Source organism: Gopherus evgoodei, chromosome 7, assembly GCF_007399415.2.
Source record: "Gopherus evgoodei ecotype Sinaloan lineage chromosome 7, rGopEvg1_v1.p, whole genome shotgun sequence".
Taxonomy (NCBI): domain Eukaryota; kingdom Metazoa; phylum Chordata; order Testudines; family Testudinidae; genus Gopherus; species Gopherus evgoodei.
Genome location: NC_044328.1, coordinates 9654341 through 9682016, shown reverse-complemented (window position 1 = coordinate 9682016; position 27676 = coordinate 9654341). Strand labels below are relative to the sequence as shown.

At 40.8% G+C, this 27676-nt stretch overlaps 1 protein-coding gene and 1 long non-coding RNA gene across 2 annotated transcripts in view; one reads left to right on the top strand and one right to left on the bottom strand.

Moving 5' to 3' along the window:
• SMC3 (structural maintenance of chromosomes 3) overlaps window positions 1-24261 on the bottom strand; it is a 51869-nt gene extending 27608 nt beyond the window's left edge. The window contains exons 1-10 of the mRNA XM_030568713.1: window positions 24126-24261; window positions 15268-15343; window positions 12932-12970; window positions 11111-11178; window positions 10358-10429; window positions 10093-10172; window positions 7531-7609; window positions 5742-5859; window positions 1892-2067; window positions 1592-1672 (exon numbers count right to left, since the gene is read on the bottom strand). Of these exons, the coding sequence (XP_030424573.1) occupies window positions 1592-1672; window positions 1892-2067; window positions 5742-5859; window positions 7531-7609; window positions 10093-10172; window positions 10358-10429; window positions 11111-11178; window positions 12932-12970; window positions 15268-15343; window positions 24126-24140 (804 nt within the window). The 5' untranslated portion in view covers window positions 24141-24261. The remainder of the gene's footprint in view (window positions 1-1591; window positions 1673-1891; window positions 2068-5741; window positions 5860-7530; window positions 7610-10092; window positions 10173-10357; window positions 10430-11110; window positions 11179-12931; window positions 12971-15267; window positions 15344-24125) is intronic.
• Window positions 24262-24492: 231 nt separating this feature from the next.
• On the top strand, window positions 24493-26836 carry LOC115654441. The gene is made up of 3 exons (XR_004001192.1): window positions 24493-25287; window positions 26177-26274; window positions 26568-26836. It is a non-coding gene; the product is annotated as an uncharacterized LOC115654441 (long non-coding RNA).
• Window positions 26837-27676: the final 840 nt, after the last annotated feature.

Below are 27676 nucleotides of genomic sequence, written 5' to 3'. Positions count from 1 at the left end.
ATAGGGTAACAGATTCCTAGGCCAGAGGAGTCTGTTGTGATCATCTAGTCTGACCTCCTGTAAAATACAAGCCATAGAACTCTCTCAAAATAATTCCTTTTGAATTAAAGTACATCTTTTTAACTAGCCAGCCTTGATTTATAAATGGCCAGTGATAGAGAATCCACTACGAGATTCTGTAAACTGTTCCAATGGCTAATGACACTATGTTAAAAATGTACACCTTATTTTCAGTCTGAATTTGCATAACTTCAGCTTCCATCCATTAAATTGGGTTATACCTTTCTCCCCTGGACTGAAGAGATTATTATTAAATATTTGTTCCCTATGTAGATACCTGTAAGATTCAACAAGTCACCCCTTAACCATCTCTATGTTAAGCTAGGTAGCTGAATTCTTTGAGTCTATCACTACAAGGCATGTTTTCTAATCCTTTAATCATTCTCATCGCTCTTCTCTGAACCCGCTCCAATTTATCACTATCCTTCTTGAGCTGCGGACACCAGAACTGGACATAATGTTCCAGCAGTGGTCGCAACAGCGCCAAATACAGACTTAAAATAACCATTCTACTCCAATTCGAGATTCCCCTGTTCATGCATGCAAGGATCACATTAGCTCTTTTGACTACAGAGTTGCATTGGGTGCTCGCATTCAACTGATAAAGCACCACAAACTGCAAATCTTTTCCAGGGTCCTGATTCCCAAGATAGAGTCCCTCATCCTGTAAGTATGGCCTACATTCTTTGCTCCTAGATGTATATATTTGCATTTAGGCATTTTATTTGTATGGGACCAGCTTACCAAGCAATGTAGATCAGTTTGTACCACTGACTTGTCCTTCATTATTTACCACTCCTCAATCTTTGAGTTGTCTGTAAACATTACACGTTATGATTGTGTTTTCTTCCAGGTCATTAATAAAAATGTTAAATAACATAAGGCCAAAAACCGATCTCTGAGGGTCCCCACTAGAAACACACTCAATGATGATCCCGCATTTACAACTACATTTTGAGACCTATCAGTTAGCCAGTTTTCAATCCATTTACTGTGTGCCATGTTAAATTTTCTGTTGTTCTAATGCCTCACAGAAGTCTAAAAATATTAGATCAACACTACCACCTTTATAAATCAAACCTGTGATCTCATAAAATATATTATATACCTCTACCCCAATATAATGCTGCCCTCGGGAGCCAAAAGAAATCTTACTGCATTATAGGTGAAACTGCGTTATATCGAACTTGCTTTGATCCGCCGGAGCGTGCAGCCCCCCGTAGCGTTGCTTTATCGCTTTATATCCAAATTTGTGTTATATCGGGTTGCATTATATCGGGGTAGAGGTGTGTATATATATGTTGAGGTGTGTACACACACACACACACAGCACAAATTGGTTTGACAGGATCCATTTTCCTTTGATTGGCATTAAATAATCAATTAACTCCAAAAAGTCTGTGTTTAAATTCACTCAGATTTGAGACATCAGACTGAAATATTCTCACACAAAGTGACCCAAAAGACTTTTCAAAGAAATTAGACTACATATAGTCAATGCTCATTTTAGTATACTGCTTCTAGATTTTACCTCCATTTTATCTCTAGCATCTTGTTGTGCATCTCTCAGCTGCCTTGATTTTTCTCCACTTGTCTCTCGTTTGGCAGAAAGCTGTACAGAAAGAATATTGCTCAATTAATAAGTTCCTTTTTGTAATCACTCATTGACTCAGAAAGACAATGTTAATTCAGTACATTAATAAGCATAAAAGTTTCACAATTTAACTATTCTCTTTAGGATAAGTAAATGTGCATACCAAACTATGTAAGTTTAAATATTAAGTGTCCGTAACAAAGGAAATATGTAATGAAGGGTAACAAGAAGCTTTACCTCATCAAGTTTAGCACGTGTTTCATTGAGTTCCTGGTTATAAATGGTGTATTCTAATGCTCTCCTCATTTTATCCCACTTCTGATACTGAGCAAGCTCTTCTTTCTCCTCTTCCAGGGTATGTAATCGCTCTTCAATGTACTTCAACAACTCATTGATTTTCTCCCGTTTACCCTCTTTGGAAAACGAGAAGCAAGACAAAGATAGCAACAAAATTATTATAATATTCAGAATCCTTGTTTTTCTTTTAACATCATTCTCTTATCTTTGACTCATAAGCAAAGCTTTTGATTTGAAAAAACAGATTGACTGAAATGAAGATCTAGGTCTGGAATTAACTTTCAGATACATCCTCTTTCCAAAAATTCCTATCTTCCAAGGCTCATGCTATTCCAACTCTAGTTCTGTTTCTCAGTAGGGGATAGTTAATAGGCAACTGTTCTGAGCACACATGTAACAGAATGAAGTCATTGCTGGACTTTGCCAAAAATATTATATGCGGGTATTTTCAGGAATCAAGTATAAAAAATTGAAAGCTCTATTTATAAAGCTACCGCACTCTAAGTCTGAGCTCTAACTGAGTCTAATATAAATTCCATGTCTCACAAGTACAAGGTAATTTAAGTCAATTCAAATGTGTGTTCTACAAGTTCACAATCCAGAAATCTAACAAAGATAATTAAATTTCAAATGAAAGTTCAGTCAAAAGACCACACAAACTACAGACATCCTCTTCCATAAAGTAAAGGGAATGGAGTGATGTAAAGGGACGCTAGGAGCCCTGGATCTAGCTGGGGGACAATTTCACCAGTGCAGAAACTGTAGAATACAGTCACGGGCTGCCTTCTGGGGACCTCCTCACAAACTCTGGCAGAAGGACCATACTGGGGTGGAGAAGTGTGCCAGTGCAAGGCAAGTGGGTGTGTCTTTTAGGTAACAAAGACTACAGACTCCCAAGAGTCAACAGGTTCAGCGCCTTTTATACTGCCAGTTGTGTAGAGCAAAATAAAACCACTAATTTAAACAGATCGCTAAAAAGAAGAAGAAAAGTGGGTGCCGGCATATTAATGCATGCAGTTGAGCTACAATGTCCAAGATACAAGATTCACTCCAATGAAGCTAAAGCAGATCCCAGAAGGCATCACATCTATGTCTAGAAAAGGGAGCTGGTGTGCAACTTGTGGCTCAATCCATTAAACACCAGCACCAAAAGGGAAAAAATCTATCCACTTCTACAGAAGCTAGAATACAGATAAAATTTACTACAATAAAGAACATTTTGGAGATACAGAGGGCAATGGGTTTCAGCAAACTAGTCTACACTACCATAAAGTAACAGCTCCTGAAAGAGGCAGGAGAATATGCAAATTATGCAAACAAAATTTTCATGGGAAATTGATTAAATACATAACCATCATTTCTCAAACAGTTCTCTTGAGCAGTTGATGAGGACTTTGAATAATCATGTCAATATGCTATTAAACAGAGTGTTTTACAGGCTTTCCTGAATGAATATCAAGCTGCACTGAAGAGTCTAATTATTTAATACACAGTTTTTTAAGCCCGGTATAAATACAACTAAATTGCATAAATGAGCCAATCAACTTTCAAAAGCTTTAAAGAAAGTCAGGAATTTTCAATAAACTAGATCAGTATTTTTGCCTCTGTAGGACTGTATGATTGCACAGATTTGTGCTTTCTAAAAGCACTCTTGTCATCTACAAATTAGCAACATACATCAAAAGTACCGGGCAGGTACTATTTTGGATGACGTAAAGATGGTTGTGTTTAAATTGACTTCGGTGTTAAATTCTAATACAAATAGATACCACAGGTCATTTTCAATGCATGGCGATTTTTGATACGTCTGAAAAATAAACGATAATTCTACTTATATCAAAGGTTTTTGTAAGTTAAAAAAAAATTACATTTAGTCAACATGAAGATCATGAAAGACAAAGGCCAGACAATTTGGAGATAGAGCTGTTAGTCCATTGAGTATTCCTGGATTGTTGGTGTTGTTTATTTGTTTTGGATGTACACATTGAACCTCTCTAGTCTGGCACCCTCGGGAACTAACTGGTGCCGAACCAGAGAATTTGCCACACCCCGGGAGGTCAATGCAGAGTGCCAGCAGATCTCCACAGGCGTGGAAAGTAGAGATGTGGGAGGGTGCTACAGCACCCCCAGGCTTTTAGCCTAGCGTGGCCCCCAGCCACCGGTACCCTGCCCAGGGACTCTGATGCCAGCCCCAGGTCCTCCCCCTCCCTCCCAGAGCTTGAACGCCATGAATCAGCTATTTGTGGCACTCTGGAAGTGCTGGGAGGAGGAGGAGTTGATAAGCATGGGGGAAGGGGGGAGCTTGGCCGCAGTGGATGCTCTGCACCCACTAATTTTTCCCCGTGGGTGCTCCAGCCCCAGAGCACCCACGGAGTCGGCACCTATGCCGGACGACAGATATTGCTGGACCAGGGAGTGCCAGGTTAGAGAGGTTCAACCTGTATAAGAAAATGGACAAGGTAGGGAGATGAGAGGGAGAATGAGAGAAAGGCATCAGAACATGAACTGAAAGTGTAACCAGCGGCCAGGTACTCCCCAGCATAATGAGACCAAATTCCATGTCAATCACAGCTAAATCCAGCTGCAACACTGATCTATTCTCTTCCCACTCCCCACCACAAATGCAAACAACTATGGATCACAGTTGAAGTCATCCCTGCTGTAAAAGCAGTCAATCAGTTCGGGGGGTGTTTTGTTTTTTGTTTTGTTTTTTGGCATAATGCTCATCAGGCAACCTAGCTCCAGTTCCCAGGCCTTGAATACTCTGATATGGTCCAGGCAGCCAAAATCTCAGAACATTTCCCCCTTCCCCATGTATACCAGAGAAGGGATCAGCTAGGAGCCATTTCCACAGATTTGGCTCCTGGACCTCAGCTGTTCTGCTTTTCAGGCAGTTCAGCATGCCAGCCTGCACGGCTAGATCCCACACTCTTTAAGTAAAAATTAGGCTCTAATTCTGGCTCCATGAAACAGTGCAGGGAGAACACTCAGTAATCCAAGTAACTCCCACTCATGGGGAAAGCTAGAGAACAAGAGACAGCTGCAGACAGGACCATCTAGGGCAAGAAGATAGAACCAAACACTGGAAGTCTGTTTATAGCAAGAGAGAATTCCATTGTAAAAATAATTTGATTTCTGTGGCATCTTGGAAAAAAGTGTCAAATTCTGCATTTGTGGAGTCCACAGGTCCCCGACTGAAATGAACGGGAAAGTTCACAAAAGTTAGAACTATAGTTCCAGGATTCCTGCAGACTCAGGAAGACATCAATGCCAGTTTGCATGCTCAAGTTATGTCCACAAATAAAGGCTAGAAATGTAACTTTTAAAAAGTGAAAATTGACTCTGGAGCTCGGAGCAAATTTCATGGCTGAAGAATATATGATGCTCTGACCCTAATTTTGAATTTTCTGGCTTTAAGTTTGTAAGCACCAGAACCCAAGTTTTGTTTTTTTTTAAATATTATTTATTTTAGCAGTGCCAGTGGATAAAAATTTTCCCTCCCACTGCTTTGGTGCAGAACGCTGGGTACTGGTTAACTGCTACCTGCAGCCTAGCAGTAGGTTACATGTGTAGATGTTCTATAGAGTTTGTGACGCCCTTTGGGAAAATTTGAAGTGAAAGAAAAAAAAATGTAAAATAATTTAAATTATTAAATTTATTAAACATTTACAAATTAAATCAAAGAATTAATTTTAACAAGTTATAAACCCTTGAAATTAGTGCAACTACTGTGGCATGAACCAGGACATTCCTTATATAAAAGAAACAGGAGATAAAGAATTATTTTTACCTGTTTCTTTCATTAAGGAAATACTTTCTTCTTTGCGCTCATCGTACACTCTAGTACCAGCTACTTCTCTTAACAACTTCAGTCTTTGAGAGTCAGGAGCTGTTGCCATCTGGTTGATCTAAGAATTCAAGAAAACAAAGTTATAAGATTACATTTTGAACTTCATGTTCCTTATAATGTTCAACATCACATAAGAGATCTATTACGGGGCATGTCTCTGATAATTGTTTAATTACAGCAGAACTTAATTAATTCTCACTTCATTTATCAACAAACCTGTAACTCTTTCCAGTTAGGTATCATGCGCTTAAAATCAGGCTAGTATGAAACATTCAGCTGAAAACCCATCCTGCCAATTTCTGATATGTACTTGCTTAGGGATACAATTCTTCAGGACTGGGTTTTTTCAGGAAGATTAGAAATTCTAATTTACCCTATTTTCCTCCTTTTGAGACATCAATTACTTTTTAAGACACAGGAAGTTGTATACTTTTATGATTCTGCTTGTAATTCATTTTTATTGATTTTCAAATGCTAACAGACTTTACTGAAACCCAATATAAGTTAGTATTTCTTGGACTTCCAAGGGAGAAAATATATCAGCTTAACCGATTTTCACAGAAACTCAACTATGAGCATTAATATTCTGCTGCAGCAAAACCACCTCATACTTTCCCTATCTCCAGAAGGGCATGTACTTCAACGTATTATGTCAAAAAAAAAAACAAACCAAAAAAAAAACAAACCACAACCCTCAGCTCACATTGCAGTCATGTTTCATACCACCAGCACATGGCTCTCTAACATTACTGAAACTGTGTATGGGCTTTAAGTAATTAATACTGTGTCAGGTTCACTATTGTTCACTAGAATTTTCACCACTCTTCATAAGAATTTTAATTGCTGCATCTTTATGGTATGCTTGTAGATAAATGTTTTCAATTCATACAGAGCATGACTTTGACTTTTAACCTACGATAGGATCCATGTGGGCTGACTGCTGCATTAGCACAGAGTTACTTTCTAACTCAAGTTTTTTTTTGTTCCTCAATTTGGGAAATTCAGTTGTATAGTAAAAACATATCCTGTGTTGTTAAACAGGAATTATTGATATTGCTCTTATTTTTCCAGTTTTTCCTCATCAGTCAAGTACTTGCAGATAAAACAAGTTTTTCAGTAATTGGTCAAGAGACTATTTTTAGGATTATGAAGTCAAAATCATGAATATAGACAGTTGGCAGATTCAGCCGTTAGACAGGATATTAAACATGTCTTGCCTCACAATGAAAGTCAAACAGGTTCAATATTGACAATTCTGTAAAACAAGTTTCCAAAATTTTCTGAACTGGAAAATATAATGTATAAAAGTACAAACAAAAAATGGTTCTAATTATTTTCAGGGCTCTTCTTGGAAGTCAAGGATTTTGAAAGCTACACTGATGCACGTTATGATTGAGTTTTCTCTGTACTTAAATAAAGCTGATAGATTACAGCAACATTATATGCAGGAACACTTATAAAATAGGTGCTGCTAATTAGAATGATGGAGGAGTACAGAATTACTTTTCTTTCTAATTATGACTTTATTTCTATATAAAGGAGCTGTACCTGGAGGAATCATTTGCAAAATAAGAGTGCTCAAGAACTAGTCATTTCTATATTGTTTAAAAGTAAAAAGAAAGCCTAATTATTCACTTGCAATAATTAAGTTAAATTGTAGTCCTCCAAAAAGTCTGAACTGTCTTTATAAATGAGTGATTTAATTCTGCTTTTTGATAACCACTCTTACCTTTCCTTGTTTGACAATATAGTAGGGATTACTGCGAGAAAACCCAGCACTTTCAAGAAGGTTCATCACATCATTTTTCCTGTAAATAATATTTCTCAAATAGTAAGTATACTTTTAAAAAACTACATGACAAACATGACTCAAACAAATTCAGCAAAGCAGTACTAAACCTACACATATGAACACAGCAGGTGGTACATGCTCTCCATTATGGTAGCTGTTCAAAGAAGTTTCTGTATATGATACTATCTAATCATGTACTAAAACCTAAAGTGATAAACAATGAGAAAATAAAAACAGAAAGAAACTAAGCAAGACATATGGGGCTGGAAAGAGATTACAACTAAGAAAGGCACCTCATACCAACAGCGGCTAGTACAGGTAACAGAGACACTGACGCCACAAAGAATTATTTGGAATTTAGCACAAGATTTTGCTTCTTTTCTCCTCATTTGCAGTTATTAAAAGCAAGTTGCTGAGGATTATATAATTAATGCAACAGCATTCATGCTATCCAATACTTAGTTAGCTCAGCTGATGACTACTAAACACCCAGAGGAAGTGATATGGAAGTATGACAATTTGCAAGAGCAGAGACATCAGCAAGTGTTAACCACACTGAAAAGTGAGTTGTCAGAAAATTTGTAAAGGTACAGTTTAGTTTAACATAGGTATTTTAAAATAAAGTATCATATGCCAATATCGCTCATAATATTAGAATTTTACACTTAGTTTCTTTTAAATATGGTAAAGAGGAATCTACTAGTTTTACCGGGCAATTTAAACACGAAGACATACTAAGAATAAAAGAGGTATTAGTTCTGGCTTTGCTGGGCAACTTTGTCTTCATGCCTGAACAATAAAACTTAAACAAGAGAAACAAGATATTCAATTTCCTTTTCTCTAAGCCAAGTTTAAAAAAGGATTTGTTACTGCCAATGCATTCCTGTGGCTTAACTCACTAATCTTTCAACACTGGAGGTTAAAAGTCAAATTTTGGTAGCCAGAAGTGAAAGTAGTCTTTTCGAGACCCTACTTATTCACAGAATCCCTTGTTCCATTAATCCAGCAAGATTCGAAGTGTCCAGTCAAGAGAAAGAGATGCCTGGAATAACGGATGAGAACCGAGTACTGGCAAAGCAAGTTAGAAAAAAATACACAGTGCCCCCGCTATGACTGCCTCAAGTTAGTAAAATCAATCCTCACTTTTATGAGCACTCAAATTCATCTTTCAGTGTAAAAAAAAGATTTAGAAAAACTTTTAAAGTTTACAAGTGATAAGAATGGCCCCTAAACTTGACAGCCTTCAATTCTTGCAACACCAATTGGGGAAGCTAAATTCAGATACAGGAAATAACTCAAGTGATTTATCATTTAACCTTCCATGAGTAAATAAAGTTCCATGAAAAAAGTGTGTATACACACACATGCACTCTCATAAAATCTCTCTACTGGATTCAATAGGCGGAAGGGAGTATTGCTGTTTGTATGCAAGTTGGAGTCTGTTTTGAAATACTCTTATCACTTCATAAAGATTTGTTTTTTCAATAACTATTTTCTTCGTATACAGATCATGTACAGGAGTTTGAGAGCACAATCTGAGACCCCAGCCAAGGTGCTCCACATCGCCACCAATCATACCAAATATGCCTCTCTCTGGTTGGCAGCCGTACATTCCTGGTGGCAAAGAAGGATAGGAGAAGGCTTTAAGGGCATAAATGGTTGGGATCAGAGGACTGGGAATGAAATTCTGTGCTATTTACAACCTGTACAATTCCACTAACTTCACAAGATAGTTGTGTCGAACAGAAGTCAGTGCAGTTTGGTGCTAAAGCAGAGAACTCTGCCTTTGAGGAGATGGGTGGGGAAAGAAGATGGAACTACTTTGTGGAAGTTTGAGGTATGCTAGTCATATGTAACTTAAAAACTACTGAATGCCATGTGCCTAGGAAGAAAAAAAAAATAGTTAAAGAAAAAAACTGGCATATAAAAAAAAATTTCAAAACAAATTCCAATTTAAAAATAGAAAAGTATTGTTCCTTCCATTGAATCTAACGGAGTTATTCCCTTCCTGTCCTTCAGCCTCAACATACAAGCACTGGCAGGAATAGTGAACTTCCTGCTAGGCCTAATCCCACTGAACAGCCCTATTGGTTAAGAATTATTCTTGAAGTAAGTATTTGTAGAATGAGACTCCTAACTTGCCATGCAGGAAATGGCTTCTTCACATTCAAACTGTACAAACGGTAAATATTTAAATTTCAAAATAAATGTCAATTCAGTATTTGAAAAAAAGAATGGTGACTTTTGGAAATACACAGAAGTTTTCTTTTATGAAATCAAATGGATATCAAGTTCAACCTACTCACAGTTCAGATATTACATAAGGACTAAATAAAGATTTATTAGCTGACTATCGGTATTAAATATTGCTGGCAAAGGAACTCATATATTATAAATTAATTCAATCTAAAGGTATAAACAAATACATTCTGAATGATTCCACCACACTTTACAATATTGTATATTCAGTTCATTTTGGGGAGGAAAAGAAGTACCTACGTCACCATTTTCTTGTCTAAGAAATATTGGTCCTTTTTGGCTCCAATAACTCTGCGAAGCGAAACTTCCTCTTTATCAATCTTAAGAAAACAAAAAAGGACAAATTTAACTACCTGTGACAGTCATTTATGATTAACCCACAGTATTAACAGTATTTTCCGCTAAGACTGAACCAAAAGAGAATTGCTTTAATGAAGATTCAGATAACGAAGAAAGTATTCTAAAGAGAAGATGTGTTTTCTAGAAAAGTTTTTTAAAAACTTACTGGTAACCTGTTGTCTGAGTTGTCAAAAATAATTTCCACAAATGCTGAAATAACACGAGGACCTGTGCCTTCCTAAAGAAAAAAAGATATTTATTTTTGTTAGATTACTCCCTCTTTAAACTGATTTTTAAAATGTATATTTTTCTTGATTTCTCAAAGACTCCAAAGTATTTATATACACATACTTATCTGACAATTTTCAAACTTACATTTCTGAAAATAAAACTTGAGAAGCATATAGCTCAAAAGGTCGTATGTACATTGTGTCCTCTGTCTACAGTGCAGGAATTATGTAAGATGTATAATTGTGTACCAAAAGAGTATCATATCCAGTTTTCTGTTGCACTGTTGTACACATTTAATGAGGTTGAAGATATGGCATTCCAACTATTTTTTTTTAAAAATCAAACACCAATAAAATTGGTAATTTGTAGTATTGCAACTTTATTGACTGACTGTATTAGGAAACAGTTAGGTCTATAAACTGAAAAGAACACTGAAATGCATATGAGAATTTTGTACTACTTATTTAGGAAATTAGTGGTTCCCTTGCCATGTTACAAAAAGGCAAATTATGTTCATTTAAAGCAAAATAACTTTTGCCAGGAGGCAGAGAGGAAAAGTTGCTATGCACACTTTCAACAACAGCTGTTTTTAAGTATTTGCATTTCAGTGAGTTGCCTACTTTACAACAACATAATACTTTAACACATATTACATCATTTTGTTTTGTTTTAACGTATCTTCACTTACATGTAACAAAGCCAGTCTCTGCTCTGGGCGAAGATGACTAAACTCATCACTAAGGACAAACTGAATTGCTGTAATAAAGAGAGGAAAAAAAGTAGTAGTACAAAAGGTCTGTCTTTTCTTTTAAGAGCAGTACTCAGTATGTTCCTTTATAGCCAAATTGTATCCTGCTTTAGTTCATATATTATGAGTAATATGCAAGCATTAAATCACAGTGTCTCATTTTTTAAAATAAACTGTTCTTGGATCCTGTCATTTGGCCTTGTCTATTTGGCCTTGCTCTGAAAAGTGTTCCATTGTTGCCAACCCCAGAGCAATGAACTGCTGAAATAATAGTAATGTAAACAAGTATCTGAGAGCCACCAGGATTTGTACCATGCCACGTAGACCTGCTTATAGCAGGTTAAAATACACAGTGCTTAAAAATCCAAGAGGCACTTGGAGCTTTGTATATACTAATACTACCACCACAGCTGCTATCAGTTGAGCAACACTGGTATTAGAAAAGGTGATAAATATTTCCAAAAAAGCCACATGTAGATGTAGCCTCAAGACAGCATAAGTGATAGTAAGCAATCTACACTATATTGCTAGTCCCACAAGTTAGTCAAAAATGATAAAGCACAATGGGGAAGCGTTACAACTGCCAAAGACTCACAAAAGAGCTACCTGAGCTTACCTAAATACTCTGGTGTTTGTTTTTATATGACACAGGGTATGTCTACATCTACAATTTTGCAGCGCTGGTTGTTACAGCTGTATTAGTACAGCTGTATAGGGCCAGCGCTGCAGAGTGGCCACACTTACAGCAACCAGCGCTGCAAGTGGTGTTAGATGTGGCCACACTGCAGCGCTGTTGGGCGGCTTCAAGGGGGGTTCGGGGAACGCGAGAGCAAACCGGGGAAGGAGACCAGCTTCGCCGCGGTTTGCTCTCGCGTTCCCCGAACCCCCCTGCAAACCGCAGGGAAGGAGACCTGCTTGCACGGGGGTTCGGGGAACGCGAGAGCAAACCGGGAAAGGAGACCAGCTTCGCCGCGGTTTGCTCTCCGTTCCCCAAACCCCCCTGCAAACCGCAGGGAAGGAGACCTGCTTGCACGGAGGTTCGGGGAACGCGAGAGCAAACCGGGGAAGGAGACCAGCTTCGCCGCGGTTTGCTCTCGCGTTCCCCGAACCCCCCTGCAAACCGCAGGGAAGGAGACCTGCTTGCACGGAGGTTCAGGGAACGCGAGAGCAAACCGGGAAAGGAGACCAGCTTCGCCGCGGTTTGCTCTCGCATTCCCCGAACCCCCCTGCAGACCGGGGAAGGAGACCTGCTTGATTACCAGACGCTTTCTCAGGTATGCTGGGATACCTGCTTATTCCACGGAGGTCAAGAAAAGCGCTGGTAAGTGTCTACACTTGATTACCAGCGCTGGATCACCAGCGCTGGATCCTCTACACCCGAGACAAAATGGGAGTACGGCCAGCGCTGCAAACAGGGAGTTGCAGCGCTGGTGATGCCCTGCAGATGTGTACACCTCCTAAGTTGCAGCGCTGTAACCCCCTCACCAGCGCTGCAACTTTGTGATGTAGACAAGCCCACAGACAACTTAGAGTTTACTCAGTTAAAAGTGTTAAAGAAAGTCGCTGGTACTACATTTGCCTGATTTTCCCCATCTTCCTATTTTTAAAGATTTCCCCACCCCTGCCCCCCTTTTGCAATGTAAAAGACACACAAAAGGGAAACTGAATATTAAATAAGTGCATAATGTAAAACTGAAAAAAAAAGTGTATGGTTTTTCACTCAGTCATTTAGTTGTTACATGTAGCAACAGTAATACGTACCATAGAAAAAGTTACTTTTCCCAGATCCATTTCTTCCCACTAAATATGAAAGGCAACAAAAAGTTATAAATTCAGAAGTTTTCAGGAATTTAAATAAAAAGTAAATAAGTGGTATGGCAATACATTAAACTTTGGCAATGAATTTAAGAATTCAACTTTAGCAGACCTAGACAAAATACAACCTTCTAGGAATCAAACCACCTTTTAGCAGGATGGATCAGGGAGTCATTACCTGAACAAGACAGAATGGCGCCTAGCCCCAGTTCCCTCCCGCCCCACAACCGAGACATTACTGTGATCTAAAAAACCTATGAAAGAGCATTTTATACCCAAAACAGTTATGATATTAAATCAATCTGGATCATCATCATCATCTGTATTTTTACTACTAACTTTTGGCTAGGTTACATCGGTTTTAATCCTGGATCCATTTCTTAGATTCCTCAGTTTAAATCCCATATATTTTACAAGAGTAGATTTATGTCTATATGCTGAGACCGAGCCCACACACAACATATCTAAGTCCTCAACTTGTCAGTTGCAAAGAAATGAATGAATCAGCAAGAAGAGTACAGCTTTAATTATATTTCAAGTATCAAAACTATTGGTATAAGCCAACAGGTTTACACCAATACACATACAATAGTTTCATATAATCAAATCAACACCTGTGAATAGTCCTATCACATTGATATGATATTTTAAGAGAGAAATAATGGTAAGACTACATTCTTCTTTTAAAAACAAACATTGTCTGGATTTTTTTTTTTTTTAAACTCTCATTGGAGACTCAAGATGCATGCGACATGAGCAGGCACAGTGACATTTTACATGCAACTATGCCAATACACTTCCATTCTCACCCACAGTTACAGTTTGGTTACACAGCCTCTTCTGACCACACTTAAATTAATGTTGTAGTTTTATTACATGGCTGAAAATTCACTGACAACTAAAGAAAAAAAAACTCAGTCCTTTAAGAAAATAAATTCTTAGAGTCATTTTCCATTCAACAACTAGAATCACTGAATAATTAAATAAGATGGGTTAGTGAGGGCTAGAGCAGTCTGATGGTAAAACTACACACAACTCTGGAAGGACTAAATATTCTATTTAAAACAGCAACAAAGGGAAATGAAAACCAACTCATATTTATAACTCAACACAAAGGGACAAATGCACTTTGGAAGTTTCACTTGGAAATAACTAAGGAGTTAAACTAACGTACAGTACACGATCAATCATCCAGTAGAAGTGATTGGTTATATAGTAAAATTACTACTAAAACATTAAGAATTATATTATTTTAAACATACAGTACTCCAATTGTATGAAATTATTTTCTCAGAAATAAAGTAAGAGCAAACCATTGCTAACTGCCCTGTACTGCTCTAAAGGAAACCAATGTGTTTACCAGTCAACAAAAACAATTTATATAGCTAAATGTAAACAATTAACACTTAAGAATGCAGTTTGACTGGGAATTTTTTTAAGCCAGTATTGTTCTATGACCTGTTGCAAATAACTGTATTTTAGTTACACGTTAGGAACATAATGGGGAAAATAAATACAAACTTGTTCCAATTTGAGGACAGGTGGTATCCTTAAATGTTTTCTATGAACAAATGGTGTAAATAATAATCCCTTTTTTATAATTGGTCACAGTATATGCAGTTCTTAAAGATAATTTTTATAACTCAGCCCTTTAAATATACAATTAAATTACCAACAGCTCATTTCTGCTAGATTTTGCACTTTGGTATATAATAACACTTGAAGCATTAAACATTATTTGACCACAATATTACTACTAATTTTTTGACATTTTTCTTTCAAGTCTGTCAGTTTTAAGTGGCAGAAAATATAACACCCCTCAAAGTATTTTAATCAGGCTGAACCTTAGGAAGTATCACCTGACATCCAGAATATAATTCATGAGACACAGTTCTTCAAGTATTCTGCAACCCTGATCCTACAGCAAGCTCCATGCAAGTGAACCCCTGTGTCTGTGTGCAGCCTCACTGACTACGAAGGAGCTCTGCACAGGTGGAGGGATCAACCCCTATACCGAATCTTACTGCAAGATTAGCACCAATGAACAGTCATTATGGCAAAATTAAAATTAAATTATCTGCAAATCATAATAATTTTATTTGTTGCAAGTAGAAAGGGTCCTGTAATACTGGAGAGAACAATTTCAAATTTAGTCAATATGTACATAACTGCCTCTGAAATCTGATAGGCTATCAAAAATCATAAAGACCACTGACTTGACCCTTGATCAAAAATAATGTGGTTATGCTAGTTCACACTGTAATATGTTTATAACAACTTACCAATGACATTGTGTTTTGAACTGAAAGGATCTACAATAGTTTGATCTCTGTAGCTTCGAAATCCCTGAATGATCACCTGAGGGATAAACAAGTTAAATCTTAAAAATAAAGGAAACTACCATATATACTCGTCCATAAGCCAAATTTTTTTAGTAAAAAAGTGAAGCACCAGACACAGGGTAGTTCATGTGTGTTTGTTTTTTTAAAGAGGTATAAGAATTTAAATTTGTAAATCAAATAAATAGGTTTCTATTTTTTTTAAATCACAATACATACAGTCATTTTTCATTCCAGTCCTGCAGTTAAGATCCAAGCACATTTTAAGAAATTAAGGGTGAAGTTTTAAAAAAAATTAAAAAAAAATTCTCACCCCAATATTAGTTTATGAGTAGCTTTTTTTCTTTCACAGAAGGTACACTTATACACATCTAGGTCAAATAATAATAAGGAAATAATAAGGAAATATTCAAAAACTCAATCTTGCTGTCACAGCATAAAGAAACATGAAAAGATGTACTTACAATGACAGATTAGAGCTAAGCCCTTCACTTTTTTCTAAAGTTAATTTCGTACTCCAATCTGCATATTTAGCATAAGAGTGCAACTTGCAAGCTCTAAGCAGAGCAGTGGCTGCATGTAAAAATTATAGATAGCAGACCTATTTCTATGTAGGAAGTAGACAAATATGCTCAGTAAGCTTTTTCAGTGTGTAGTGCTAAAACTAGTAAGATTAAAACCTCTCAGTGTTAAGCAGTCTGCTAGTTTCACATGGAAATTAGTCTTCCTTTTCTACCATTTATGTTAGCCTTTTTGTGAAAATGTACAAACTATTGCTCATTATTTACATGGTGCTAGTAGTCCAAGTATTTTCCAGACAGGAAGAAAATTTATCCAAATGAGCTCATTTGTCCTAATGAGCTCACCTAATACACAGGCACAAAAGCTACAGGAAAGGGATTAACTGAAGGTGAGGGACAAATCAGTAAGTTCAGAAATATCTCTCAGATATATTAGAGAGACAAGATGGGAGCAGTAATATCTTTTATTGGACCAACTCCTGCTGGTGAAGAGACAAGCTTTCACTGCACAGAACAGCTCTTCAGGTCTGGGAAAAGTACTCAAATTGTTAAGCGTAAGTACTTAACATATACTCTAAAGGAGCATTCAAGTTGAAGTGTCCTGTAACAGCCCAGCAGTCATAGGACAAAAAAGGGAGTTAATAGTTTACAGATTATTGTAATAAACCATAAATCCAGTGTCTTTATTAATCCCATGATTTTTAGTGTCTACCAGTTAGGAATTTAAGTTCCCAGGCTCATCTTTTGAAGATGTTGTGCAGGTTTCCTTTGAGGATGAGAAATGAGAGGTCAGATACAGAGTGATAATTTTGTGAAAAATATTTGCTCACAGGTGACACGGAGCTTTTGTCTTATATTTCTGTGTGAGTTCATTAAAGTGCATACTAATTGTCTGGTTTCACCCACACATTTGTTATTGAGACATTTAGTGCAAATGTTATGATAGGCACGTATAGGACCCATGGATCTTGAAAGGTGTATTATGGGAGTAGGGGGTAATGATCATTGTAGCAATGTAGATATGTCTGTGAGTTTTACATCTGCTGTTCTGGCAGGGGTCTGGTGCTCCTCTGAGTTGATGGGTCCTAGTTTGTCGGGAGCTTGCTTCTGATGATGAGCTGGGCAAGGCTGGGGGTTCTCTGAAGACCAAAAGAGGAAGTTCAGAAAAGATTTCTTTCAGGACGCAGTGCTCATCAAGTACGGGTTGTAAATGTTAGTGATAACCTGTATGGACTCAAGTATGGGGTGATAGGTGACAACTAGGAGTATGCGGACAGAGGATTTTTTTTTTCCTCCTGTATTTAAGCAGGTTTTCTTAGGGTATTTGGATGGCTCATTCCATGATGAGATTTACTTTTCTGGTGGAATGTCCTTGTTTGGTGAAAGTATTTTAAGTGTGTTACAGTGTGTATCGCAGACTTTCTCCTTGGGGCTTATTCTGTGGTATCTCAAGGCCAAGCTGTAGATGGCAGATTTTCATCATGAATGGTCCCTTAGAAAGTCTATTAATTACTTATGATAAACAATCTGTTCCATCTTCTATTTAGCTGTGACAATTTGGGCTTGTTTACACTGGCCTGCTAAAATCAGCGTGGCTGCAATTGATGCAGTGGTATCGATTTAGTGGGTCTGGTGAAGACACAATATGTCAATGAGAAAGAACTCTCCTGTCAACTTCAGTACTCTGCCTTCCCAAAAGCGGAAGCTAGGTCAGCAGGAGAGCATCTCCTGCCAACATAACGTGGTGTAGACATGCATTCGGACAATGTAAGCTACGGCACTCGGGGTGTGTGAGATTTTTTTCATGCCCCTGAGCGACATAACTTACATCAACTTAAGCAGCAATGTAGACCAGCCCTCGGAATACCTTTCCTAAACCTGAAGAAAAGCTTTGTGTAACTAAAAAGATTACTTTTTTTGGACCAATTCTACAGGTGAAGGACATTACTTCACCCACCTTTTCTCTCTAATATCCTGGAAACAACACAGCTAACACAACACAACAAACCTCAGATACACTGTCAGTTCCACATTTTTTTTCCTTGGGTGCAGTAGAGATTTCAGTCTGGTAAGCTAAAGTGAAACATAGTGCATAGGGTATTTGTATCTTAAAACTGGCTCTGCATACCAGAAAGACATGTACTACAAAAGCTAGCTGAGTTTACCTCAAGCAAACCCTTCCAATTACAAAAGAACATTGAAGTAAGGTGCTATTGGGCTGTTAGAAATACAATTCTGTTCTGATATTTTTATCACCTTCAAAGAAAGGGAAGAGCCTAAAAAATGTAAAAGAAAACTTAATTTGATAGCATTCCGTCTGGCAAGAACTTACTTATCAATAGCTGGGATGTAAAATTCTTATTTTTGTACTGTTCTATTAATGTAGTCTTCACTTCCCTATTGTTTGTCTGTATAATCTCTGTCTGGTTTTGCAACTGTTTCTGTCTGCTGTATAATTAATTTTGTTAGGTGTAAACCAATTAAGGTGGTGATATATAATTGGTTAAATAACCATGTTACAATATGTTAGGATTGGTTAGTTAAATTTTAGTAAAATAATTGGTTACAGTATAGCTAAGCAGAACTCAAGTTTTACTATATAGTCTGCAGTCAATCAGCAAGTAAGGCGGGAATGGGAACAAGGACTGTGGGTGGAGGGAATTGGGATCATATTTTGCTAAGGAGGGGAATGGGCAGGAACAGGGACACAGGCAAGGTTCTGTGTTGTCAGAGCTGGGAAGGGAGACACTAAGGAAGGAAAATGGAATTATGCTTGCTGGGAGTTCACTCCAATCAACATTGAACCTTTGGACTTCGGGTATTGTTGCTCTCTGTTCATGTGAGAAGGACCAAGGAAGTGAGAGGGTGAAGGAATAAGCCCCCTAACATCTTGGTGCCGTTGACTCGGGTGCATCGCATCGGATAGGTGAATGGCAGCCTGTAAGTCCCCCTACCCAACAGTCCGTGCAGGTGCTTGGAGGGGGTATAGCAAACTCTCATGATGGTAGTTGCAGGCTCTGGCAAGCCAGGGTAAAGGATTTTTTTGATAAATGGATAAGAAAGAACCAGAGCCCATACCAGGTGCAGGGATCAGCCTGGGATGAGATTAAAAAGGAAATGGAGGAAGTGTTAAGGGACTCAGAGGGATGGGGGGATGGCTGAGGAGCCCACCCTCCTTTGGCATATGGGTAGTGGAAGAAGGTCCCTGCCCACTGGGACTGACTGCCTTCCAGGGAAAAGAGGCACTTCAGTCCACTTGTGAGAAGTTTGAAGTAAGGGCAGCATTATGGGAAGCTGCCAGTAATCTTTCAAGTTTGGTGCTGTTTCAGCAGGGGCTGCTGACATGCTGTAAAGTAGTTAGGGGTAGTTAAAGATAATTTGGCACAACAGGGTTAAAAATCAGAAGCAGAGTTAACAGATCACCTTTAGAAACAGGAGCTGGGACTTGGTCCTGGGGAAGTGGAGGGAAAAAAAAAAAAAAAAAGGTTCCAAAGCAAAAAATGGCTGAGTTTGCAGGAGTAGGTAACAACTCCCACTCTTCTCCCAGAGCCAGGATGAGAACCTGGGGTAAGAGTTCCCAACTGTTTCAACCCAGGGAGTCTACTCTTGGTTCAGAGCTAACTATATCCTTTTCTTCTTTTCCTTCTTCTTTCTCTGTTTACTTAATTTGCTGCTGGTAGCCTGTACTTTAAACTGACCTAACAAGTTTAATTGGTTTCTTTCCAACTCTTCCCCCTTCTCTTCACCTGCCTTTCCACACTTTTGTTTTTCTGAAGTTTTAATGGAGGGTACTTTAGATACTTATGTGAAATGTTTTTGGTTTTTTGTTTTGTTTTGTTTGGGACAAAGTATGAAGGTGGTCTACTGTATTCCACTGGAATTTTTGGAATTAAAGATCCATGGGTAACCATGGAGACAAATGTTTTACCACGAAAGTGAGAGGGTGAAGGAATAAGCCCCCTAACATATTCCAGTAGCACCTAAAGGTCCCATTGTACTATGAACTGTACAAACATATAATAGACACCCTGCTACTCCCAAAAGCGTATAGTCTTAATAGACAAGGCAAAGACTTGGGTAGACTGGGGAGGGAAGAGAATGGCCTAATTCATTCTTTAATTTTTTTTTGTTTTTTTTTTTTTTATGGCTCTGTCAAACAGCAGGGGTAAGTCTGAGTTCATGAATGAAGTACCCTTCATGGAAAACAACTCTTGTTTAAACTTATGTGCTATAAGCTTGGATACATCAGATGATTACAACTCCACTGATATCACATAAAGGCCATGGCTACACTGGAGCTTCACAGCGCTGCAACTTTCGCGCTCAGGGGTGTGAAAAAAACACCCCCTTGAGCGCTGCAAGATACAGTGCTGTAAAGCCTCAGTGTAAACAGTGCCGCAGCGCTGGAAGCGTGGCTCCCAACACTGCAAGCTACACCCGTAGAGGATGTGGAGTATGTGCAGCGCTGGGAGAGACCGCGCTGGCGCTGCGACCACACTCGAAACTTCAAAAAGCTGCTGCAGCAACGCTTTGAAGTGCAAGTGTAGCCATACCCAAAGTGAAGCAGTCTCTAAGGCAGACAGGACCCAAACATTTAGGGGCTTAGAGGTTAAAATCAAAACTTCACAAGAATTCAGGTAGCTGGCCCTCTCACAGAGTCAAATTTATTCTTCATCTGCAGAGCACAAACACCATACATCACTACTGGCAACTATAGCTAGTTATCTGGATATCCAGAAAAACTGGTGATAGCAGACCACTAAGTTGCAAACCTGAGAAACAGCATATACCCTTCATTCAGGAAAAATTATACAATCTTGACATTCCTCTGGTTCCATCTCTCAGTGTACAAAGTCTTCTAGGGGTTAATACACAGACATTCAGGTTTCAATCGCTATTAGGCACTGAGTAAGTCACTTTCTCATCTGACCCAATCAAGCTAATAATATTCTCCCACATACTAAGACACCATAGCCAATACCTCCTTATTAACAGCCCCATACAAAATGAGAAGGGGAGAAGTAACAAAATGGAACCCTCCCACAACAGATCCGTCAGGGAAGATGGGAAATAGCTCAGTGCTAACTACTCTTTCGCCCATCTCAAAAAGAAAAATGTAGCCACTAAACATCACATGTCCCTGTGCTAGGGTAAGAAGTGAAACACCCACCACCTCATTCATGGTCATCAGTTGCAAAGGTAAGTAATAGATCTGAAATATTTTTTTACAAGGAAGGATGTGGACAAACTGGAGAGAATCCAGAGAAGAGCAACAAAAATGATTAAAGATCTAGAAAACATGACCTATGAGGGAAGATTGAAGAAATTGGGTTTGTTTAGTCTGGAAAAGAGAAGACAGAGGGGACATGATAACCGTTTTCAAGTACATAAAAGTTGGTTAGAAGGAGGAGGAATAAAAGTTGTTTTTTCTTAGCCTCTGAGGATAGGACAAGAAGCAATGGGCTTAAATTACAGCAAGAGTGGTTTAGGCTGGACATTAGGAAAAAGTTCCTAACTGTCAGGGTGGTTAAGCACTGGAATAAATTGCCTAGGGGAGGTTGTGGAATCTCCATCATTGGATATTTTTAAAAGCAGGTTAGACAAACACGAGCCAGGAATGGTCTCAATACTTATTCCTGCCATGAGTGCAGGGGACTGTACGAGATGACCTCTTGAGGTCCCTTCCAGTTCTATGATTCTATGATTGAAAGTTCATACTCAAAGAGTAATTACTAATGGTTTGCTGTCAAATTGGCATTGTATCTAGTAGGGTACCAAAGTGGTCAGTCCTACATCCAGTAGTAGTAAATATTTTATTAATGACTTGAATCATGGATTGGAGAGTATGCTTACAAAATTTGCAGATTACACCAAACTGGGAGGGATTGCTAACAAGTACTTTGCAAAACAGGATTAGAATTCAAAACCACCTCAACAGATTAGAGAACTGGTCAGAAATCAACAAAATGAAATGCAGTAAAGTGCAAAGAATTATATTTGTGCATCTGATTTTTCCTTCTTAATTACAAAACGGGGAGCAATGGGCTAGGTGGTAGTACTGCTGTAAAGGATCTGGGGATTCCAGGGGATCACAAATTGAACATGAAACAATGCGATACTGTTGCAAAAAAGGCTACTATCATTCTGGAGCATATTAACAGAAGAGTTGTATGCAAGACTCCTTCTATCAGCACTGGTGAGGTCTCAGCTGAAGTACTGTGTCCAGTTCTGGGCACCACACTTTGGGAAAGAGGCAGATAAACTGGACAGAGAGTCCAGAGGGGAGCAACCAAAAGGATAAAAGGTTTAGAAAACCAGACCTACAAGGAACAGTTTAAAAAACTGGGCATGTTTACTCTTGAATTTTATTAACCCAGTTAGTTTGGTTTTAGAGCTAAGGACTCCAGGTTTTGCTGGATTTGCCTAGTAAACAATCTGCCTCCTACCCCCTAAAAAGATTTGAGACAGGGCAATAACTGAAGAATTTCTCAGTCGTTGAACAGATGGTTTTGATGAGAAAAGGCCTCTAAACAGTTTTTTCTGAAAAAAGTGGATTTATCTTGTACTCCTGAATGGAGAGTTTGACAAACATCAGCAATGATTCCAGCACCTCTTAATGTCCTTCCGACAGGAGAAGTCTTGACCCACAAATCTCCCAACCAGCACCAGATCCTCAGTGAGTGACACTAGCAGACACTCAAATACAAAACACAATGTTTGTTACCTCTAAACAATAAGGGGTTTCCAATTAGGGTACGTCTAGAATAGGATTTTTTTTAAGATGGTTAAAATTATTAGCTAATATATTTTGCAAAAATCCACCTTTTATCTTAGTCTAGCATATTTTGGAAGAATAACTCCAAGATAGACATCCAGCTACTTTATCTGTGAAGTAATCTGAAAACTCTACAATATTGAGAAACACTCACTGTCATCAAACGGACTAATCAACTTATTTGCCATCTGGAATAATTCCCTGATCAAGACTTCATTGACATTATGGGGGACGCACAAATATTCCCAGGAGTCCCCAACGCGGTGCACGCGAGGCATCCATGTGCACCCGCCTACTGGCCGCCGGCGAAATGCCACCGAGAAGTGGCAACATCAAGAAGCGCTACTGCCAAAATACCACCAAATTTCTGTGACGACACCTCTTGATGATGCTCCTTCACGGCGGCACTTTGGCAGCGATGCCTCTTGATGTTACCTCTTCATGGCGGTATTTCGGTGGCTGCTTGTCTGGCGCCCGCCCCACAGAAAAGGTTGCGGACCACTGCTTTAGCTCTTACAAAAGATTTCAATCGCTGTCATACTCAGAATAGAACTTGTCACCAGTACGCCTCACACTGAGGCTTCACACACCTCTATTTTCAAGGGCCTGAATGATTTTGCTCCCACTAACATCTGATGTTCTTTCCTCAGTGTCTGCCTCCTCTTCACCCTTAGCTTTATACCCTTCTTTTAAACTGCCCTCACCTAAAAAAGAGCTCTGTGTAAGCTCAAAAGCTTGCCTCTCTCACCCACAAAAGCTGATCCAATAAATCAGCAGTTCTCAATCAGGGGTCCAGGCCCCGAGCAGGATTTGAGGGGATCCTCTAAGCAAGGCGGGCATTAGACCCACAGGGCAGAAAGCCAAAGCCCCACCGTGCAGGGTCGAAGCCCGGGGCCTCGAGCCCTGCCATCTAGGGCTGAAACCAAAGCCTGAGCGACTTAACTTCGTGCCCCCGTCCCCATGGCAGGGGGCCCCAGGCAACTGCCCTGTTTGCTACTCCCTAACACCAGCCCTGGCTTCTAGAGGCACAGGTGAGCCATAGGGTTTTTAATAACATTTGGGGTGGGCTTCAGAAAAAGCTTGAGAACCCCTGCAATAAATGACATTACCCTATCCGCCACACCTGGCCCTATCTGGGCCACCTAGCATCCTCCTTATCCCTTCAAGGGGGCATCGTGTGGGGTCGCCCCTCCCGTTTCTCTTTATTTACACAGACGTTACGGGGGGGGGGGGGCTGCTGAGCAGGTGTGCACCAGGCTCTGAATGGAGCCGAGCGGGCTTTGGCACCCGGCGGGCCCCCACCGGCAGAACACGGGGGGGGGGGGCTCCTACCCAAGGACAAGGCCTGGAGACGCTCTCCCCTGCCCCACAACAGGGCCCAGCATTCACCCCAGAGCCGCTCACCCCAGGTAGGGCCCGGGCCCCGCCGCCCCCGGCTCCCGAGGCCAGACCCTCTCCCCGGCAGGGGAGCGGCGCTGAGCCCCGGGTGGAGCCCGCCGCCTTACCTGTTTGATGTACATGTCTCCGGAGAATGGGGGCGGCTGCTGCCCCCCCGCCGCGCCCGGCCTCCTTCACCTCACGGCGCCCGCCTTGCTCCCCGCCTCCTCGCGGCGCGGCAGCGGGAGCCCGCCCGTCAGCCCCACACACACAAAATGGCGGCGGAGCCACCTCCCCCTCGGAGCGGACCACTCTGGATGTGGAGCGGGGGGGGCAGGGCCAGGGCCGTGAGGGGCACCGCAGCGAAGGCTAGGGGGTGCCGCTCACTCACACCCAAGGGCTGCGCTCCCTTCCCAGCCCCGCGCTGGGAAGCGAGCGAGTGGACACGCCAGGTCCACTCCTCACCGCCCCCATGTCTGCGACAGGTGGTGCCGCCCGCTAGGGGGCGGGTTGGGCGCCAAAGGAAAGTGCGGGCGGAGCGGGGGGGTTCCGAGCGAAGCGGGACGGAGATAGGGGTTGGGTGGGGAGGTGGCAGGAGATGGCTGTAGGGGAGGGTTCCCCCAGGGGGCGCTATGGGCTGGGAGTGGCTCCTTAGTAGCACCCCCTATGGGATGGCAGGTGGATCCTATGGGGGGTAAAATGGATGGGGGCTTGGCAGGGGAATGGCTGTGTGGGAGGGTTCCCACAGGAGGCGTTATGAGATGGAGTTGTAGGGGGATGGCACTATGGGAGGGTTCCTGTGGGGGACACAATGGGTGGGAGCTTGGCAAGGGGATGGCTGTATGGGAGGGTTCTTGTGGGGGGCACAAGGGCGGGGGCTGTATGGGAGGGTTCCCATAGGGGACACTATGGGGCAGGGGAATGGCTGTATGGGAGGGTTCCTGTGGGGGACACAATGGGTGGGAGCTTGGCAAGGGGATGGCTGTATGGGAGGGTTCTTGTGGGGGGGCACAAGGGCGGGGGCTGTATGGGAGGGTTCCCATAGGGGACACTATGGGGCAGGGGAATGGCTGTATGGGAGGGCTCCCACAGGGGGAACTAAGGGGGGGGATGTGGCAATAATAAGCAGGCAGGAGCACTCCTGGGTATTATATCCTGTTAGAAGTAAACTGAATGTTTGACAAAAATGGGGCACATTAAAGGCACTTGACTGCCTCAGTTACTACTAAAACCTAGCAGTGAACTGAAGAATGTGACTAGAGTGCTAACATTGGTTCCTGGGAGCAAATGGTATGGGTTGATAACAGCTTCTCATGTCTATGAAGCTTCAGTTAAGTTTCACTGAATGGAAAAAACAAAACAACATTTATGCTGAAAGTCATTTTTTATCTAAGGCTTGCATACTGCTGCCCAGGTCTCTGGTATCTGAGCACCATCCATGTAAATTAAATAGCAATAGCCAAGTCCATAGCAAACATCAGGGAGTCTCTGCCACTTCTTTACTATGAAAGCTTTGCACGCAGCTGCAGTAAAATGTATTTAAAAAAATTAACAAGTACCCAGTGTCGAAAACTACACTTGTTTCATTACAGTGCATACAAAATGAGCCCAAGTGGCACGTGTGGCTATAGAAGGACAGAGGCAACTCACATTTGATACAGTGGAAGAGTACATGCTAGGTGTGCTTGGGTTAAACAGAAGTTTGCAAATACACATTGTAAAGTATCTATAACTTATCTAGGGAACAGGATGCAAGATAGATCAAAGAATGTTGCTGAGGTGTTCAGTGGAATATCTACAAGCCACTGTACCTCCACCAGGTTTGTAGGAACCTTCCAGCCAGTGGTGGCAGATTTGTATAAATTTTGGTGGTGCCCAGAACAAGTCCAAGTCCTATGCCCCCACCCCCTACTTTGTAAGCTGATATATTTTTTAAAATAACATAAAAATGGACTGAAAACAGTAAGCATTTAACAGTTTCTCTACATTGCACAATATCACTATCTTAAGAAAAATTATTTAACAGCATATCAACTGTATTAATACTCTTTTGAATATGGAAACAACCAAGTACTCTTGGATCAATAACCCTCAAAACCTAAAAGCTTTGTCTAATTCTCTGTTGTATTCTAACCACGTAAATTGTAATAGCCAAGACTGATGAAAACTTCTCTTTTAGATTTGCTGCATCTTTCTTTTGGATAGCTTCAAGCTGCAAGCTGGCTGTCGAACTCAGGCCATCACCTGATGAATGATGCGTTTGTTCTTTTTCTCTGGGTAACTTTATTAAGAATTCATTCATTGTTGATTATTATGATTCTATAATTACACAAAATTAATGGAGTGAGGCTGAGGGGTTTGGAGTGTGGGAGGAAGCTCAGGGTAGGGCAGAGGGTTGGGGTGCGGGAGTGAGGGATGCAGGGTGGGGCCAGGGATGAGGAATTCACAGTGCAGGAGGGGGCTCAGGATGGGGCAGAGGGTTGGGGGTGGAGGAGTGAGGGATCTTGCTGGGGGTGTGGGCTCTTGGGTAGGGGTGGGAATGAGGGTAAGACATTTCTTTCCTTTCGCAGGCTGAAGGACAGGCAGAACTGGATTATTGACATGGCTGTGCAGAGCATTACTACTGGGGATGTACACTGTTGTTGTTTTAACTATTATACAAATAATTCATTCTAGTAACCAAGATGAAAGGGATTTAAGAGGGTAAATCTTCATTAATGTGCACAGAGAGATAAATGCGAAACTCTATTATTGGGGACATGGCTAGCCTGAAAGCCATATATTGTAAACAAGTATTTCTGTACCTATTTATGACTCTGTCACAGTCTGTGCATCTTTTATTTTGGACAATGAAAATCAGTTAAAGTACTTCCAAGTTCTCAGTCTGTAATGTTTGGGTTACGAATACTTGATGGAAATTTGTCCTCACTGTAAAACCAGTATTTTCAATGGAATTTAAAAAAATAACCAGGAGCGATGACATTTGTTGGTGGGTCTTAAGGGTTTCTTTTTAAGTAACTAATTTTTTAGATAAAGTGGAGTTGTCACCTTACTAAGGGCTTGCCCACAGTGGGGTTTCACACTTAGAAACTGTGCCAACACAAGTCATGGTTAACTGGCCATGGATTGTCTACACTAGGGGCTTGCACAAATGCAGCTATGTTGGTGTAAAATAACCCGGTGTAGACAAGGCCTAAAGTCAGACAGTCTAGCACCCGCAGCAATGCACTGCTCAGCACCACTTATAAAGAACAAAGGAAAGAAATGCCAATTCCTAAGCAAAGAATGGGGCTGGGGATGAGGGGTTCATGGTGCAGGAGGGGGCTCAGGGCTGGGGCAGAAGGTGGGGGTGAGGGCTCTGGCTGGGGGTGCAGGCTTTGGGGTGGGCTGGGCCAGGGATGAGGAGTTCAAACTTTGGGGTGCAGCAGGCAGGCTGGGCTGGGGCTAGAAAGGAGGACTCCCCCCAGCCCTTTCCCTGCTGGCAACAGCAAGCCCCAGGGGAGAGGCCCTCCTCTCCTCCCCCTTCCCCAGGTATGACACTCACCCAAGCCCCAGGCTGCTGCTCAGGAGGTCCAGACAGGATAAACCCCCTTGGAGTTCCCTGGCTGGGGAGGGGGAATGCTGCCATGCCACTGTGTCTCCTCCCTCCGCAGGCGCAGCAGTCAGCCTGCCACCAGCA